Raw genomic sequence first — 19,999 nt, forward strand, 5'->3', positions numbered from 1 at the left:
TACATTATTTGGCACTTATGCTCATAATCTGATTTGTCTCCATGTGTCGCACAACAAGAATTCCCCTTGCTCTCCAAATGCAAAAATAGGGGTATGAATAACCCCTTAACCTTGTGCTGTGGGTTGGCTGAGACTTGAGTATCCCTCCCATCCTCTCCCTGTGATTAGGTGGAGCAGAGAGCCATTTGCCATGGTATTTGGAATTTTAGTTGTCTAAGTAAACAGGCGGGTTTCTGGTGGCTTTCCAGCTGCTGGCAGAATTAGTTAGCAAGGGACTGTAAAAACCTAGACAGAGAGGTGCTGTGGAACAAAAGGCTTCTCCTCCCAAAGGTATTTTCCCACAGTTAAATGTCTTCTCCATATTCTTCCTCTCTGAACTTTTGTCCAAATAATCCACTGCCACTTTTTTTTTTCTTATATCAGATTGCTATTTCCATTTTTGCTCTAGATTTTTTTCTGAAAATAAACTTGAAAAATGTTTAGAATGGCATATTTATTTCTGCTCTGAGTAGAGCACATGATGTTTCTCTGTAGCCTGGCTTGGCCCAGTATTCTCCTTGCTGTGTTGTAACCTTGTGCAATTCCAGTATTACCAGGTGAGATTAATTTCCCCTTTTTGCCTGTTTTTTTCTGGAGCATTCCAATGACATTGTTGTGATGTCACTGACCATATCCATTCTTCCTGGACTTTGTAATGTGGAGGTATTGAAAACACTGGGATGAAGCTGTGAGGTGGCAGAAAAAGGAGTTGAGCCTTTTGTTTTCTTTCCCCACCCCACAGCAGGGATCAGGATCCTGGATGTGGCTGGGTGTTGTGCCTGGCCTGCATGACTGTGAGCATGTTGAGCTTCAGACCTGAGCTTTCTCTGGAAGGATATACCCTTCTTGGATCCAGCAAAACTTAGTCTAGCTCAAAAACACCTTTTCTTTTGATTAAAGGCTTTAAATTAGATTTTTTTTAGAGCAGACCAGGTCAGATGTAACATCAGAGTATTTGTATCAAGTACAGGTTTCTCATTTACACAGTGGAGCTGGATGACTTCTTTGGAAGCAAGGTGAGCTCCTTGCTGGTAGAAGCTTTGCCATTAAAATATTCCCAAACCCCAGACCACTCAGGAGTTAAAAACCCCTCTTTGTTGAGGAATGGCTTTTCCCAGAGCCCCCTGGAGTTCCCAGCCCTGGTTAAATAGAGCTCTGTGATGACAAGTGCACACCCATTGTTACAGGAGGGGTCTTGTTCAACAGTGGCTTCACTTGCTTGGACAAACCATCCTGATTTTCAGGCAGAACTTAGGAAATCTTCCCAATGCTGGTGTAATTCAGCCAACTGTGGGCAGCACATTGCAAAGGTATTGCCCAAAACAGGGATGACTTGCCAGTGAGCAACAGGAATTGCTGCTTGTAGTACAGGGTCGTGCTCAAAGCTGTATTTAATGGTACAGATGACATCTTGGGAATTGGGAGTGCTTGGAGCTGCCTGACAAGCATGAGGTGGGAGTCTGGGGGTGGAAGCACTGGAGGCTGGAGCTGCTTCCATCCGGGTCCTCCTCTCACAGCCCGAGGTGCATTAGCAAAGCTCCTTGTGTGGTTACTTATTTGATAATGAAATTCATGTCAGGGGCCTGAATGTTATGATGCTGGGAGGAAATGCTTTGTGAAACCTCATGTTTCTGTCACGTGGTGTTTATAAGGTGTTTCATTATGGTAGGAATGCATTTAATATTTCCAAGGAATGGAATAAACTTGATTGTGACAAAGCATTCCTGGAATCTTGTATAAGCAATCACTCCAGAGCTTTTGGAAATGACATGGTGTCTGTTCCTGACTGCCAAGACATGTAATTCTGAGTATAACAGAATTTCTTTTTAATATTATTTTAAATTTCAGCATTACCAGGTAGAAAAGTCTTGTTAAGTCTCCAGAGGAATTTCAACTTAGTACTTAAATATGACCCATTTGTTTTGTGCTTTATGTTTCTGTTAGGCCAAATGCAAATCTTGTGGTTGGCCATGTGTGAAAACATTTGATGCTGGTTGCTTTTGTCTCAATGTAGTTTTCCCAAAATCTCAGCAATGAGCCTTTTCCTTCGAGGCCTTGGGGTGCAGATGGGAATCAGTGTGTTCTGGGATGTTTCAAAGTGAAACTGAAAACACTAATTTTTTTTGAGCTACTTTTAAATGTTTATTTCCAGAAAGCTAAAACTAAATAGTAAATACAGTTGTTGCTGTTCCCTGTGGGTTTAATTTCAGTGAGCAGGACCATCCCTGCTGTGCAAAATAGAAGGATTTTTCTGCTATAAAGTGGAAGCTGTGAGACTGCACTTGATGCAAAATGAGATATTTCTGGGTGTTAAAGCATCATTAAAAACAAACCATGGATTCACCTCTTATACTGGTCCCAAGCTCTGACCCCTTAGCTCTGACCTTGCACGAGTTCAAGTTTCTAACAGCAAATAAACCCCAAAGCTCCAGTGCCCTTTGGAAATGTAGGGCAGTCCTGTGTCTTTGGCACCTGTTGAATGGTTTTCAGTTTTCTATTTCTAAGCTAATTTCTCTTCCCCTTTACTCCATTAATGAAACAAATGAGAATGTGCTTCTGCTGTTGGTGTCAGGTGTGATGGTTGAAGGAAGTGATGGTTGATCTCCACATTGTGCTTGTTTTAACAGCAAGTCAGTGTTTTCATCCAGAATTTCTTTGTAGGAGCCTTTTTTATTTTCCTGGAGAAGATGGCAACTCATTCCTCTGCTTAGGAAATCTGTTTAACTGGGAAAAGAACCTGAAATTTGTCTGTAACTGAGAAAGCTGAAAGTTCTTTCCACATATCTCAGTCCCAAACTCCAGGGTCCTCCAGATTTCTGGTACTTGTGTAATTTTCAGGCTCTGAGTATTGTAAGTGATGTTTTCTGTTTGTGGCTGTGCTGGATCCCTGACAGCCACAAAGGATGTTTGGAGGCTGTTGGGTGCACACAAATGCTTAATGCTGCTGATTTCATCAAGTCATTTAGGAGCTGCAGCAACTGCAAGGAAATTGCAGCCTGGTTTCTTGTAAAACACCTTGGGAGGGTTTGTAGGTGCTCAGTAATGCCAAATGGTGCATTTGAGCCCAGCCCAGAATGCAGATGCCTCAGGTTTGGGAGAGGGCTGCTGGCTTTTCCTGGGGGATGTTGGTGCAGGAGGCTCTGAGGGGATGAGGCATTCAGCTGGGGAAAAATCAGTAGTTTGATGATGGAAATGCTGATAATATTAAATATCTTCACCATCCCAAGTGTTTGGTGTTGGGAGTGTTGGAAACCCTGAGCTTGGCCTGAATGGAATTCCTTGCCTTGCTCTTAGCTTGTGATCTTGAGCTGTGATGGAAGCACTGTTTAAATAAATGCTTTGAAAACTGCCATCCAGGGCTTCCCTCAGTAGTTGTTTCAGGTGTAACTGAGTTTATACTTCACAGGTGTGTTTGTTTCCCAAATTTGGAATGCCCGTGTAGGTGCAGAGGCTCTTGCAGGAGTGACCCCTTGTTTAGGGGGTGCAGCAATGCCAGGTCGCTATCTCTGGTACTCAGAGCAGCTCACTGTGGTGAGGGTTTGAACCACACAATACTCAAACAGAACCATTGGCATTGAGACTTTTCCTTGCTTTTAAGGACTGAGAACTTCTTCCAGATGTTGGGAATCATTTCAGATCCAAAACCTGACATAAATAGCTTCTGACAGCAGCAAAGTCACTTGGAAGAAGTGAGTTAAGCCCTTGTGAAAGCCTCTTGGGTGGTTGTGGTGCATTTTGGCATTGCCAGCAGTCTTGCCTTGAGTTTGGGGCAACTTTTGGGAGCTGGTGGAGCACAGAGCTGATAGGCATTGCCACTGCCTAGTAAAAAGGGAGAGATAAAGATTTGGCTGTGGAGGGATGTGTTCTGGAGAAGCATGGGGAGGAGAGCACAGCTGCTCCATGGCTGAGGTGTGGTGCCTGCCCTTGCTGCCAGGCCTGTGGTTCTGTGTGGATGTGTTTGGGAGAGGAGCCAAATGCAGCTGCTGGGCACAGGGCAGTAGCTGAGAGCCCTGACAGCAGGTGGCTTTTTGCTGTAATCTGGTAATAATTGAGTGTACAACCTACCTAAAGCTGGGCTTCTTGGTCTTCTCCTGGTGGTTTCCAGTGGTGCCCACTTACTGGCACATGATGGTACTTTCTAAAACATTCCTGGTTTTGTATCTTCCTTGGTTAAAAACTGATATGTTAGAGCACCATGTGGCACCTCAAGCAGTGCAAGGATGATGTCTTGGCCATCTGCTTCAAAATTAGGTCTTGTGGGACAGTACAGTGTCTCAAGCATGGAGGTGTGAGAGGCTTCCTGGTCTGAGGGGAGGGACTCTCCATGCACTGTGACACCACAAATAGGCCTTGTCATGTGCATTTTAATTCACAACAGATGAAGCTTTCATTGCTTTGTGATTTGAGGAATTTGAGAGCTGAAGGAAGATCATCCCAATGTTTGAAATTAAAAGCTTGGATATTTGCTTATTGCCTTCAGAAAAATTGTGATTGTTGCAGTGATTTCACCAGATGAGGGATGCAGACTCTCAACTCTGTTTCCCAGCAGATAATCAGGATAGAGTAGGAGTTCCTGCTCAAAAGAGTTCTACTTGGGCACAGTTAAAGTCCTCTCAAAGTGGAGAAGACACAGTAAAAACTTAGTAGAACCAGAAGAATCTGTATAATTGGACCTAAAAGTAGTCAAATGCCAAAATAACTGACTTCTTTGAGTGTTAGTTCAAAGGTTTTCTTTATAAACGAATATTTGCAATTCTTACCCAAGCTTTGTTCAAGGCACCAGAAGTGATGGTCTTTGAATTGTTCAACTCTGTCAGCCAAAGAAATGGATGTGCATCCACACCTCAACATTTCTGTGGTCTGTTTTGTGTGCACATCTAGTTAGAAGTGCATATTTAACTTTGGAAAGAGCTCTGGAGAGTTTTTCAAAATTTTGATGCCCTCTGCAGCTGGTAACTGTGGGCTTGGTGTGTTCTTGTGCAACAAAACACAAATGCAATCAGCATTCCTTTGTCTGGCAGACAGAAATGTGGAGAGGGATTAGGGGGAACCAGGAGGACTCACATGAATAAACAGTCTCCCTTGCAATGAGCTTTCCTGTGTGGGAAGAAACCTTAAGGCTGAGTTAACTCCTAGTTATCTTTATCCTGCTAATCTAGCATTTGAGAAATAGGGAGTAAAAAGAATGGTGTGAAAAGAAGAGTGTGGGAGAGCCATGTTTTGAGGTTGGATTCCAGAGCAGGAGCTTGGAAGTGACAGAGCTTTGTTAGACAATGTGTATTAAAACTAGGCTGAACTGCAGCTTTTTAATAAAAAGGGAGGAAGAGCAGCATTCCAGCTCTTAGTTAGCTGTGTAATTTTTCCTCTGGGAGCAACAATGTAAACTGGAAGGTCCTCAGAGTAAAATCTCACCTAGTGTGCATAGATGAAAATAACTATAATATAAAATAACAATAAAAAAAATTAACAATTTCTCTACAGTGTGAAGATCTGATGAAATAATGTGTCTGATGTCTTTGTTTTGATAGTTTGTAATACTTCTGCAGTGACTGAAAGGCCATCTGAGCAAATTAAGGTGATTTTAGATATGCATTAGGTTGTTCTGTAATAACCAGTCTCTTTATTTTACTTGATAATATGACATGCTTGAAATCTCCTTATTTGTATTGTTAATAGAGCTGAAATTGATGCTTCAAAATGTGCACAAAACCGTGTCTGGCTGGGATGGTAACTTCTAGAAGGGGAGCAGTGCAAGACTTGGAGTTGTCTGTAGGGATGGTGGATGCTGAAGCTCTCTGCAGGGAGAGTTTGGGCTCTGTGTCACTCTCGTGTGCCTGCTGTAATTCCCTGCTGTCCTTTGCCAGGGGGTTTGTGCAGGCAGCACTGGGCTTTGGAGGAGGCTGGGTGCCAGCCTGTTCAGTGCACTCAATTATTCACCAGTCATTAGTGTAATTATTCCTCTTGCTGCCCTGCACAGCAGTTCCAAGGCAGGGCTGATTAGGTGGGGTTTTCCTCTTGCAGAAGCCCAATGTCTTGATGACAGTAATATTTTAATGGGAGAGGAACAAGGGATATCCTTGTCAGCTGGTCCATCAAATACAAAATTGCACGTCCAGGTTTGTTCCCATTCCCTACCAAAAGGGAATAGGGAATCTGCACCTCCTTGCTGGTTTGACTCAACAGCTGTAGAAACACTTCTGATTAAATGTGTGCAAGTCTGTGTACAGGCAAGTTTTTAAAGCCCTTAAACAAGAAAATGGTGAAAACACTGGAGGTTTCCCATTCTCCCCCACTGCTGTATGACTTGTGTTCTGCTATTTCTGTATCAGATCCCACCAGACTATTTTCTCTGAACTCCAGGGAGCTCAGGTAGCTGGTTAAAAATACCTGCAGCAATTAGAGACTGCAGTTAGACTTCGAGGTATATCTTGTTGGGAACAAGAGTGAACAAGTGATTACCAAACTCCTCATGCCTCCAGACTATCTTTTCTTCAAAGGTGGCTTCTGCAGAACCCTTGGAGGAAAACATTTTGGGGTACAAAGAGGCAAAATTACTTCTTGTAGCGGAAATCCCGGCTTAGAAAGTAACGTGTTGCCAGGGCTGTGTTTTGTTGGCTGTAAAACTAAGTAAGAATAAATGAGCAGAGTGTGGTAAATAAACTGCAAAGTCATCATTAAAAAATGATCCCAGCTAGAAGAGGCTTGTTGGGAAAAGGATGCTGGCAGGTTCTCCAAGTGCAGATGCAGGTTGTGCCAGCAGAACAAAGTGCTTTTGCAGGTAAAGCTGCTTTTTGCAGGGAAGTGGTACAAGCCACAACCACATCTGCGCTGGGGCTGCTGCCAGCGTCAAGATGCTGCCAGAGATTACATCCCCAAGCCACTGCTGCATTGGCAGTAGTTTCCTGGGCCTAAAGAGTTTCTTAAGATGGCTAAATTTTCTTTTTTTCTTGATTGAGAGTTGTTGACTAAGGCATAGGCATCACCAGAATGGATTTCCTGCCTGTTTGTCAGGGTGACATTGAGTGTTTAAAACATATTTTGTCTGTGATGGGCAGATGAAATCACCCTGAGGAATGTGTGTTTTTCTTTCCTAAAACACTGTGGAGCATGGTGATGCTTCTGTGGAATGGGAAAACTTCCTCTTTGCCCCAGTGAAGAGGAATGGGCCATAAAAATGGGTGTTCCTTTGAAGAAGGGGCAAAATCAGAAGCAATGAAGGACAGGGAACTGAAGAAAAGTACCAAGTGCTCACCTCACTAGGGCCTGGAGGGGAAAGAGAAGCTAGAAAAATGTTAAGGATTTTTTTTTGTTCTCCAGAAATACTCATGTAAATCGTCCCTGGCTAAAAATTCTTGTGCCAAGCCTATTTTTCTCAGTAGTCACGCTGTTGATGAAAGGGTTAACACTTGCATGCCACCAGTGACTATGTATCCAAATATTTTTGAGGTAACCTGGCCATTGCCATGAGAGAAGTTATTCATTGGGATGGCTTTTGTTTACTTCCATTGGTAGATCTTTAACTTGCAGGAGTTTGTGGGTGCCACCTCATTGTGCTGGTGGAAGAAGTTATCATCCCTTACCATTTTCTTTTTCCTGTCTGTATATTTGTTGGAAAATGTTAATTATAATGTTCTGAACTGGAAGTCAGGACTCAGGACAGACTGCACAGATTTTTGCATGATGAGTTATTTCCCCCAAATAGCTGTGAGTCTGGGGATTTCTGGGGATTTCTCTGTTCACAGTCAGGTTATCCTGTGATTTTTAGGAATCACCAGTGGCTGTCTTGAGGTGATACAGAGTTTGGCTGGATTAAATCTTCTATATTAAACAACTCATGTGTCTTTGTGCCCAAGCACCCTGTGCTAGGTGTTCTCCAGCAGTGCCCAGTAACAAAAGCAGGTCAGATCACCTAAACCTGAGACATAACCAGCAGTGTTTGAGAGACATTGATGCTGAGCATCCTTGGAGGCTGAGCCTCTGCTTGCACGCTGTCTGAGGAGGAGACACCCTGGAAGGACAATTGGAGAGCCCTTTGCTGAGAACTTACAAAAATTAGCTGAGAAAATCAGTTGTTTTCATGGCACATGTTTGAGCCTACAGACAGATCTGCCATGGAAATAGGTTGTGGAAAAAAATCCACAAGTTATTGGGAATTTACCCTTCCCAGTACATATGTGATGTATTAGAATTTTTTAGAATTTCTAATACATATGTATGTATTATAAAAATACCTTCATCCTCCTAGAGTTTGTCTGATTTCTTCTAAACATTTCAAGTATACCATGGTATCATTATTTCTTGAATTTGCTTCTGATACTTCTCCACTCATCTGCTCATAGCAGCCTCCTCACACTGCCCTGGTCTGGGTGATGCCTCTGAATGTTTGATCCTACAGACAGATCTGCCATGGAAATAGGTTGTGGAAAAAAATCCACAAGTTTTTGGGAATTTACCCTTCTCAGTACAACTGTGATTAGAAAAATACCTTCATCCTCCTAGAGTTTGTCTGATTTCTTCTAAACATTTCAAGTATATCATGGTATCATTATTTCTTGAATTTGCTTCTGATACTTCCTGCACTCATCTGCTCATAGCAGCCTCCTCACACTGCCCTGGTCTGGGAGATGCCTCTGAATGTGCTTAAAGCAGCAAAAGCAAAGTTGTGTTGTGCTAAAGGTGTGCAGAATCCATGAAATGCTGGGTGCTGTTAAGTGGGAAATCATTCCCTGGCCAGAGCTGAGTAGGAGAAGGTGATGGCATCATTTCCATATAATTCTTGCTGGAGGAAGGAGCCAGCAGTTTTCCTCGCTGGTGTGGAGGAGCAGTGCCACTCTTGTACAGATTTACAAATGCCAGGCTGTGCCTTCAGCCCTTTGGGTGCCTCTGGCTCTGGGCCAGCCCTGGCTGTGCACATGGTGGTGAAAGAGCAGAGTCAATGTACCAGCACATATTGGAGTGAGGGGAAAGAGCAGGGAAAGCTTTTCTGAGGCTCCAGAAGACTTGTACAAAATGATGCAAAGGAAGAAAGCAGATGTGCAGTTCATCTTTCAGCTTTATTCCTTTACCATCCATTCTGCCTGCAAACAGGACAGTTTCTGGAGCTCACATCAGCAGACCTGTGCCTTCCCAGAAATGCACAGTTCATTCAGGAGTTGAGTCACTGAAGACAGCACATGAAAAATGTGCTTTGGGTTGTTTCCTTTTATCAGCTTGATGGGTAGCTGGCCTGACATATGCCACTTTCAGTCTTTCCAACATGGACTAATAAAGGACCTTTATAAAAAAGTGTATTTCTGTCAGGCTCACGTGGCTGCATTGAGGACACTTGGTAGTAGATACTGGCAGTATTCCCACAGTTTACTATCAGGATGTGCTGTTTGGTAAGCCAGGTGAATACAGCCCTCAGACATTGGGGTGAAGAGGGTGAGGGCCTGCTCTTCATAGCTGGTGAGATAATGGAGAAAAAATGGGACCTTTGACTGTACCTGGCATCAAAGTGTACCCCAATATGCTTTACAGTCTTTGGGACACGAAGATTTGGGGGTCTGTTGATATGGGAACACCCACCTTTAATGTGCCTGACACATGGCTTTTGGCAGCCTGAGACAAACAGATTTCTTGGAAGCAAGTCCCTGTTGTCCAGGTTGTTCCAGCTCAGCTGTCTGGTGACACAGTGATCCTGTCTGTGTTAAAATAAACCTGCCACCCCCTTTGCCCAGCCAGTTCCTGTGTCTGGTCACTCTGCTTCCATCACTGACTCCAGTGGCGAGTCCAGGAGCCAGTGCTTGTGTGAGCTTGTGTTACTGCTGAATAAATATTTTCTGAACTGGTCTGGTCTTGCCCAGTTACTGCCCTATTTCAGATTAAAATCGTAATCCAAGTTGCTGTCGCTTCATCTCCCAGGCAGAAATAGAGCTGGTGCATAGCTAAGCTGTTCTGGGTGTCCAGAGTCTTCCTTGGCCTCTCTGGAATCTTGTGCAGGGGGAGAGATTTCTGATCAGTGCTCTTAGGCCAAGCCATGGTGTTTTGGTACTTACTGTCAGTCACTGCCTTCATTCAGTAGAGTTCTTTTTCTGTGGCAAAATGTGCTTTTGCTTTCCTCTTGAAACAACACAGTGTGTTCTATTCAAGCCAGGAATTAGTGAGTTGTTATATTGGTCTGAGAGAAGAACTGAAACTGTCCCTGTGTGTAGCCTAGAGACTGTATAGAACTGAAAGTATCTAATGATGTCCTTTCTGCCTTAGGGATGCTTGTGATCTGGAGAAAACCCAAGTTTTTGTGTCTGATAGTGCTGGAAACATTTGTGACCCATATATGACATGAGTGCAGTAACTATGTGGTGGGTCCAAACTAAATGTGGTGGGGTGAGAATTTCAATAAGATTGGGGTTATGTTGAATAGAGGAGGAAAAATGGAACCTGGAGGTCTGGAAGAGCAGTGGTGTCAAGAGGGAAGCAGGCTCAGATATGCTTTGTGGACACTGGTTAGAATTTCAATAGGATTGGGATCATGTTGGATAGAAAAGGAAAAATGGACCCTGGAGGTCTGGAAGAGCAGTGGTGTCAGGAGGGAAGCAGGCTCAGATGTTTTGTGGTCCCTGCTTGTGGGAGTGGTGTTTTATTGACCAGCAGGGAAGGTGACCGTGCATCATTCATCATTTGTGATGGGGACACAGAGGTCTGCTATTGATTCCTGAGTATCCATTTCTGTTCCATGGGGTCTCATCCTGTCAGAGCAGCTCTGTGGCACTGGATGCTGACTAAAGGTTTGACTTGAGGGGGAAGTTGGTGATTACCAGGGACTTGGAGTTTACCTGGATGAACATAAAAGCTCTTTACATCCATGGTAGCCAAAACTTGCAGGGTTTTTGCTCTCCCCTCGTGCCCAGCCTGGCTGCAGCACTGGGGGCTGTTTGCTTCCTCCTCAGCGGATGGGGAGATATTACAGGGCTGCTGAAATAGTAAACTGGGAGAATTATATGGAAATGATGCCATCACCTTCTCCTACTCTTTTAAGGCAAGTCTTTGCAAATCCTTGAGTGGGAGGCTGAGGATTGAATAAAGCCGTTGTGCAGCGTACGCTGGCACCCATGTGCTCCCACCCGGCACAGACTGCAGAAACCAGAGCTGGGGCTTGTGTTGTCTGCCCAGCTCTGCTGAGCTTTTGTTCATATGTTGGGATTTCTTGTGCTGGGAGACACCAGTAAGAAAGCAATCCTTTGCGTGTTAGCGCTGTTGTGGGCAGTAGAACATCAGCTCAGGATCTGTGGGTCCTTCCTCTTTAAGGATGGGCTTTATTCTCCAGAACTGTAGCAAAAGGAAGTAGAAACCAAAGTGTTCTTCAGATTAAATGTATAAAATAAGGGTCAATCTCTCTGTGTCCTGTCATCAACCCTAGCTCTCCTGCTATGGAAGTGAGCATAGCTGAAATGCTGGAAGAGACCTTCCCTGGTCGTTTTTAATTTGTGTTGGGTTGGTGGTGGAGCTTCTGCAGTCGTCTGAGAGCAGCAGGGTGAATCCATGCCATCTTTTATTTGGAAGTATTACAGTGCAAATTCAGTTTTTGCATTTCCAAATTTGCTAATTCATCCTGGAATTGTTGCTTTAGTATTTTTTTCTGCTTTTAAAAGCTCTATTAGACAATGGCTCTTCATTGCAGCTCCTAATCATTAACCTGAAAGCTTTCCAAAAGGCTCTGAGAAAATGTAAAGCAGCTGACTGCTTCATTTCTGTCTCTTGAACCAATTAACTGAAGTAATAGAGTTTTCGCTGAAGTTGCTTTTTATTATCTTCCCCTGCTAGAAGAATGTATGTTCATCAGAGCTGGAAACAGTCAGTAAAGTGCACCTAAGTTACTACAAACTGATCAAGATACCATTTGGTGCCATCAGGTAATGGTACTAATTCAGTAAATCTGTAAAACTTAATTTTCAGAATTAGGAGATGATGTGTGAAGGGAGGTTAAGGAGATGAAGAAGGATGTAGGGAGCTGAGGAGATGATCAGTGCTGAAGTTGAGGCAAATGCCAGACTGAGGACAGCAGATGACAACAGTCACAGGGAGTAGCCTGGCTTCTTGTGGAGTTATGTGGAAATGGCAGGAAACTGGTAAATTTTCAGGTGTTTTAGAGTTCTAACTCCAGTCTTCTGCTATGGCTTCAGTAAGATGCAAAGACCACTGCCTCAGTGGGGTACAGAGAATGAGCAGTTCTGATGTTGTTATTATCTCTGAGGGGAAGGTGAGGACTATGTGAGACCCACCAGCCTGTTCCAGTGCTGTGAGCCCTGACATGGCCAATGGCAGCAATGTCCATGGTGTGATGCTGTCCCCAACCCCAGGGGATGGCACAGGGACAGAGCACGGGTGGCTTGGCAGATGGAGTCCTTTAGCTCTGTCCTCTCCTCACAGCAGCCCTCTCATGTTCTGCCTGTAATCCAGCCAGGGAATATTCGATTACACGGAAGTTTTCCAGCAGCTTCTCCGAGTGCTCAGTTGGTGGTGTTTAAAAACTAGCAAGTTTGAGATCATGTCCTGGAAATACTCAACACTTGGATCTCATCTTCTGTGCTGGCTTCCTGGGAATTTTATTAAGCTGCTAGAAATGAGGTTTTGTGCTTGTAAGATTTCCTGTAATTGTCTCCTGGAAGAATGGATGTGAATGGATCTCCACAAATGAAGGTCACTCAGTCCACTTGCAGAGCAGTGCAAACCTTTTGCTGACAGTTGTACTGTGATCTGTTAAAAGCTGATTTAAGACCCTTTCTAGCTGTATCTTTATATCTGTGTTTATCTGTGTGGGGCTGGGAGAGGTGCAGGTGAAGAGCAGAGGGTCCAAGCAGAGCAGACATCAGGTTATTGCAGAATTTTGGGTGGTACCCCTTGGTTATTGTGTGATGAAGCTCTTTGGTGCCTGGTGTTGGTCACAGTCTCGTGGTGGGGTTCCTTCTCCTCTCCCCACTGCCATTAAATGTGAGCTCAGGTTTATTTATCAGCACTTCTCCCATGGCACAGTGTGCATTGACAAGCCTTGGGGATGCTGGGCAGCAGGAGTTTCCACTTGGTGCTCTGCTGTTGCAAGCACTGGGGGTTTGGCTGGTTAAATATTGACAGTGGTGGTGTGTCCCCAGTGCCACAGATGTTTGTGCTGCTTGGCTTCAGACCAGCATTAGCTTGTGGTGACTCTTTGCTCCTCCACCGAGCCAAGCCCTCAGTCTTGTCAGCTGATGTGAAACCCTGGGTTTCCTTGTGCTGGGAAATGTAAACCCAGCCTGGTGTCCCCATGGGATACAGCAGTGGACATTGCTGAGGTTTGAACCCTCTGCAGACTTCTGAGGCTTGGGCAAAGTCAGGGTTTCTGAATCTGCTTGGATTCACAAGTGCCAAGCAATTGTGTGAAAACCCAACTGGAAGTGGCATCAATTCCTTATTGCTGTAAAAGCCTCTGATACTGGGATGGAGGTGCTGCCGTTGGGATGAAAAGTTTTGGAGTGCAGAAGCTACCATGGGTAGAAAACAAAACCATCCCTGATGTGGAAAGAAACAAAGAATTTATCAATATCGTGTCTCCAGGAGAAAGGATTTTGCTGGAGAACTGAGCTTAAGTTGTTCTTAAATGGTTTTTATTTGCAGTAAATGCTGAAACTGAACCAGGAACTGATTCCCAGCATGTGAGGAGAAGCTGAACTGTAGAATGTGCTTTTCTTTGAAATAACATCAAGAATTAACCATGCAGCTCATCTTGATGGATGGAAACATGAATGGATCAAGTGTTCCCAACTGTCATTCAGCAAATTGTGCTGCTTGGAAATTCTGATTCAAGCTAATGTTCTAATAGTATTTAATTTATAATTCATTTATGCATTTAAGTGCATCCAGAGTCTTCCTTCCGATTCATACTTTCTTATTTTGACAGCAAAAAGAATTCTAACTCTTATCACTGATGAAGCTTCCAGTTGAATTAAATTCTATTAAATTAAGGAGTTTTATTTGAATTAATAATGCTTCTTTGGTGAAGTCCAGACCTTTGTAGAGCTTCCTATTGCTGTATCTCCTGCTTGCATTGGTGTGCTGGAGCATGGCAACCTAGATAAGGACAGTAAATGCAAATACCTCCAGTGAAAAGCTGTGCTGGAGTGGAATTTGTTTGAAGCATATGTGGGACTTGGTTGCTTTGTTAGCTCCAAAAAAAAAAAAAAAAAAATTCCCTGCTGAAGGACTGAGGGTGTTCCTCTCTGGGCAGAGCTTTATTTGGAATGTTTTGTTAGGAAATCTTTTGAAGTGCCCAGAGAATTTCAACAAAATGGCTGCTTTCCTCGGGTTTGTTCCTATCTGGATATCAACAGGCTTGCTGCCCTCGGCTCCAGGCAATCCAACATGCAAAATTTAATAGGAGGCTGCTGTAAGTGAGATCTGCTGTTTCAGCTTTCATCAGACCACGTTTGGAGGAGAGCATGTTGGCTGTTCCCCTGCTCTCTGTCCTCCCTGGCTGCTTTCTGTAGGAAAATTCATCTCTGTAAACAGAAAATAGCTTTAGGAGGAGCATGCTCTCGCAGCCTCGGGAGTAATCCCGTCTGAGCAGCAACAGAGCCTGTTCAGAACTAATCTGTGTGTGTGTGGTTGGAGGAAATAATCCTGTGTGCCAAACCAGGAGGCAGACAGAGCCCCTGACTTCCCAGTGCTGTGCAACCCAGGATTTGGACATTCCATTAATTTTTACAGAATGAGTGTGCAGAGTGATGGCTGAGGGTTGGTGCAAAGCTGGAGTGGAACTGGTGTTGAAATAGCAAATAATTTTGGTGGTGTTTTATCCCTGTGTGCCTGAGGTACAGGGCACAGCTCTCACTGGGGTGGGTGCTGTGGTTGACTCCTGCAGCTCTGCTCTGCAATAACTGTGAGGGAAATCTGTGCATTCCATGATGGTGTGCCTGGTCTTACACTGGAACAATCCTTCATGTCAGAACTTTTGGCATTTGTATTTTCCTCAGATTTGCCCCTTAGTTGCCTTCCTCCCATTCTTCTGTGCTCCTCCAGCCCAGATTGTATCCCTGTTCAGGGATGAGCAAGGGCAGGGCTGTGTTAATTCCTGCCTTCTGTGTCTGGGAAGCAGCCAGGGGAGGTTTGAATGCTACATCTGGGATGTGGCAGGCACTGCAAGCAGGCAGCCCAGCTATTTCTGGTGGGAGCTTGTCATGCTGCTGGCGTTTCCTTTCTTTTTTAAAATGTTCAACCAACGGTGCTGGAGGAAGCTGGAGCCCAGCAAGCCAGGAGAAGGTGATAGCTCACAGAGTCAACAGTAAAATCCTAAATAATGTCCAGTTTTGTGCCCTGACCTCTCAGTGCTGGGATACCTGGGGGCTCTGACCTAGGGAAACTTTTGGAAAGCTGCAGTTCCTGTGTTGGGAAAATGGAGAAGCCACAGATGAAACCCTCTTGTCCTTTCCAGCCACATCTCCTTTGGGGAGTGGTATTTAATGGATCAGACTTAATAATCACTGCAGACCATTGGAGTTCATGGGTAAGAAACCCCAATTTTTCCTTCAGTGCAGGGGAAACCTTCTGTCTTTTTAAAGTCAGCCAGGGACCACTACCTCAGCTGCCCCTTAGCCTATTAAGTGATTAACAGGTATTCCCAGAAGCCTTAATAAGTGGCCAAGTGGGCTGCTGTGGGAGAAGATAGGACAAGACTTTGGGCTGATTTTAATTAAAGCTGTCGCAATGCCTTTGCTTGAGAAATGGAGAAAATTGTGTTTCTCTGTACATCTGGCAGATTTCTGGGCTGAGTGAAGACTCCTTATGTTGAAGGGCTGTGTGCTTTGCTATGTGAAATTAATAACTGGAGAACTACAGGGGCTGGTATCATAACCAAGATAATCTAGAGATAAGATAGGTTTATTTACTAAAGTATATTTTTATCTTTGATTAAATTGCTCCAGGAATTGTGTCTAAGTGAGCTTTTAAGAACTCCTTTAAAGTACTCCTACATAGTACAACCAGAGTTACAGAAAAGGTTGTTGTGGAGATCCAAATACAAAATAACCTGGAAAGATCAGAAACTAAACCCCACAAGAGGCTGCTGGATGGAGACCCTTAAATTCCCATAGAGCTTTTTATTGGCAGGGCTGAGTTGAAAGGGTTGAGCTGCTTGCTGCCCTTGCAGGGCTGGATGAGGGAGGGGTGCTCTTGGAGGGCTGGTACCGTGTGGTTGTGACCCAGGCACCTGGTGCTGCTGCAGGGGAGAGCTTGGGTCTCTGTCACCTGGGGACAGCTGCAGATACGGGCCAGACCCACACTGTCACCATGTGTCCGGTTTTCGGCTGTTTGGAGGGCCTGGAAAGGCCCGGGGTGGCCTTGGGGCAGCCGCGTTTCAAAGGACGAGAAGAGGCTTCAGTTCTTTTCTCGGTCTCGGTGTTTATTAATTGTTTATCTAAAAGATTTTCTCTCGGCCCGACAGAGCTCTGCTCAGCAGCCAGCCATGAGCACACTCCCTGCCCTCCAGGCGGTCACCTATCTTTATACCCAAAGTTACGTGTACAATATTTATCATTTTTCCCCAATACCTTTCACCCTTATTGCCCGGTGCACTTTTAGTAATGACCAATCCCAAAGTGCCACCATCACCACAGAAGATGGAGGAGAAGAAGAAGAAGTAGGACAGGACATGCCCCAATTCCTCCATCTTACTTCTCTAAACCCCCCTGTACAGAAATCCTAAACCCTGTGTTTCCCTCTCTAATTAACTCATCCCTTCACCATTCACCCCGGTGAAACCCTCCTATCCTCATACAGGTGTCGTCTCCTGTGTAGGATCAAAGTCCAGCCCCCAGACACTGCTGGCAACATTCCAGGACTCCCGAGCCCCCCAAGGGTGGTCTCGGTGACTCGGCACCTCAGTCCTGAGCTGCTGAGATCCCACAACCATGCAGGACCCATTTCTGCTATCTCCTGCCCCACACTGGATCTGCTGTCCCAGCTGTTCCCTCAGGGATCTGCTCAAACCTTTCTGTAGCTGCTTTGCTTCACATGGGCTTTTTAAGCTGGAGAAAAATTCTTAGTTTGGCCTTAAACAATCTGTGCTGGCATTAATAAGAGTCAGAACACACTGTAGAAGGAGAGGAGTGTCACTTTTTATAGTATAAACCACAAGACTTGTTCTTTGTGCTTATTACACTGTCACCCGAGGGCTTTATTTCGGTGAAGGTTTTGTTGGTGCTGGTGAAAGAGGCTGTCCTGCTTTCCCCTTGTGCTAATGCAGCTGTTTGTGTGGTCAGGCAATCAAATAGATTGGAGAACTGATTCCATGAAAAAAAACCAACCTAAAGGAAAAGAGAAGATGAGTTTCTGAGTCATTATTTGCAGCATAAAATGGCTGTGGTGGTGTGGGCTGATGAGGGCAGGAGATGCAGGGGTGGGGTGGGATCTCTGCTGTGGGTGACAGCACTGGCTTTTGGCAGCATCAGGTTGTGGCTGTGGCTGCAGGGCTCAGGAAATCACATTGCTGGTTTATGTCCTACTTTTCAACAGCTTCAGAGCGTCCATTGAACGTTGGCCCCGAGGCAAACTTCCATTTTGGTGTCAAATGGCAAAGTACACGCAGCCGCTCTCAGGGCCCTGCTCTTGTCTCCTTTGCATGTAAATGGTCCTAAAACTGAGCCCAGGGAGTGGATTTGGAGAGCTAAAATGTGGTTCTGGGGTGTAACAGAAGCCATATGGTCTGGTGGGTTTCTCATATAATCAAACTCTTGGCTGATGGTTCAGATTTAGTTGGAATAAAAACTTGTACATGAGTGAAAATCAGCTCTTATGTTCCACCTTCCTGCTGACCTTTCTAGACTGTATTTCTTTCCTTAGCTTTCTTTCCTTAGCTGCCCTGAATTTTTTTTCTGGATTTGATGGTGCTTCAGAAACTTCTGAGAGGTTTTCCAGGGACTTCTTACACTGTTCTAGGACACTTTTCAGCCCAAGTGTTTTGATGGTCAGGGCTGGATTATTCTTGCTCTGCAAGTAGTGTGGAGATTGTGGCAAAAATGGATGGGATGGGTAGAAATCAGCCCTTCCTGCATTTTACAGCCATCCTGGAATTGCATTGTGTGGGCATGCTGGATGTGGGGATGTTGGACTGTGGTAGGTGTAATTAGTCTGGTCCTTAAATCTCCAACCAAATTCTCATTTTATTCAGGTGCTTGGATTTATAGCGTTGGGGTTTTTTTTTCCTTTAAAATTTGTCAAGTCCAGCTATTTCCCAGTCCGTGCCAATAAACCTGTATTGTCTGAACAGATGATGTTATCAAACACCCTGATTTTCCCTTTGCCTGATGTTCTCACCCTGGCTTGGTCACTCAATTATTGATTGTTTTTCTCTTCTTTCTCCAGAACCCGGCGACCATCACTCGAATACTGCTTAGCCATTTCAACTGGGATAAGGAGAAGCTGATGGAGAGGTAAGCAGCTGCAGAGCTGGAAAAAATGTTTGTTCCTGGATCAAGTGAGGATGGATGAATGCACAGTGTGTGGCAGGAGAATCTTTTGTGTAAGCTCTAAATGTTCCCCCTTTCCCAGCTAAGGGTGACTGGTGACTCATTGTTGTAATATTATTGATGCCTGGTTAGATTTAAAGTTGTGGAAGTTATGTTGCCCATTGGAAAGAAGGATTTCCAGTTTGAACATGTACAGGCTTTGGGCAGGCTTTGGAAAAAAGCAAGCAGGAACAGGTTCTTGTTATCTAGCAACTGTTTTGGATTTGGGTTTAGCTGCTCATGCCTGTCATGCTGGCATGTGTATTCCTGACATGTTGATTTGCTGCTCTGGCCAAGGCTAAATTGTTCCTGCCTGATAATGGTCCTGCCTTGTCTTCATCTCCACAGCTCCAGGTTTTCTTTAGGGTGTGTAAATAAAGGCTTCAATTTTGCCTCTCCCTGCCTCCCCCTCAGAGCAGAGTGTTTTGTGGTTATTTCCCATCTTGGATTCCCAGCTCTTGGAATGTTGCTTGATAAAGGTACTTCTCAGTTTGTTGTTATACTGTGGAGCCCAAATCCAGCTGCATTTGCTTCATTCCAATGCCAGTGTTGGTGTTGAAGAAAGTTGAGGGAGCTGGAGAATTTAAATTCATTTAGAAACTGGGAGGAGAATGAATCTGGACCTAAAGGAGCAGTAAAAGCTGTGCAGGGACCTGCTGGTTGTGCTGGTCTTTCTTGGTGTGAAGTGACCAATGGGTGGGTGTGGAGGGCCTGGTAGGATCATTAGTTGATTTTTCCCTTAATTACCATTTCCTTTACCTGATAATCAGGCTATGGGAAAATGAGATGTGCTTGGTAAACCAGAGCAGTTATTGGTGCTCCTGTGAGTTGATAAATGTCCCTTCACTGACCCTGGGCTAGTTTGGTACTCTCTCACCCAGGGCAAGAGGAGCAAAGGTTTTCACACTGTCAGTAATTATTTTGGAGTATAAATATTTGTGCTATCCTTGGCTAATGGATTTAGGACATCTTTAGTGCCCTTTGTGTAATATTTTTGGTTAGTGATGGTGCTCAGGTATAAGCTATGTTTTGTTTAACCTAGATTTTTTTTTCTAAAGTGATTGTATTTTTTACAGCTTTCTAGTCCTTATTTTCCTGAGATTGACCTCTTTTAATAAATGTTGGAAGTCTGAAAGCTTTGTGTTACAAATATATCCACTATTTAACTACAACTGTTAAGAATTGATTTAATACCTGCTTTGCAACACTTGATATTTGAGTTTCTTGGGCTGGTTCTCTTAGTTGGGGTAAAGTTCACTCTCCTTGGCTGGGAGATACCTCTACACAAGTGCACTGAAAACCCATCCCTTTGTGCAGTAGGTTTTGTCCCTTTTTGTTGAAAGCTTGTTTAGGACTGCCATCAATTTAAAAATAAAAAGTTGGGCTGTGTTTTTTTTTTGTTTTGTTTTGTTGTTTTTTTTTTTCCTCAAGGGAGATGCTAACCAGGT

The 19,999-nt window shown here is 44.3% G+C and overlaps 1 protein-coding gene across 1 annotated transcript in view; it reads left to right on the plus strand.

The window, feature by feature from the left end:
* The window catches only part of ARIH1 (ariadne RBR E3 ubiquitin protein ligase 1), a 51,482-nt gene that overhangs the window by 3,467 nt on the left and 28,016 nt on the right, over window positions 1–19,999 (plus strand). The window contains exon 2 of the mRNA XM_064721985.1: window positions 18,409–18,476. Within this exon, the coding sequence (XP_064578055.1) occupies window positions 18,409–18,476 (68 nt within the window). The remainder of the gene's footprint in view (window positions 1–18,408; window positions 18,477–19,999) is intronic.

Source organism: Zonotrichia leucophrys, chromosome 10, assembly GCF_028769735.1.
Source record: "Zonotrichia leucophrys gambelii isolate GWCS_2022_RI chromosome 10, RI_Zleu_2.0, whole genome shotgun sequence".
Lineage (NCBI taxonomy): Eukaryota > Metazoa > Chordata > Aves > Passeriformes > Passerellidae > Zonotrichia > Zonotrichia leucophrys.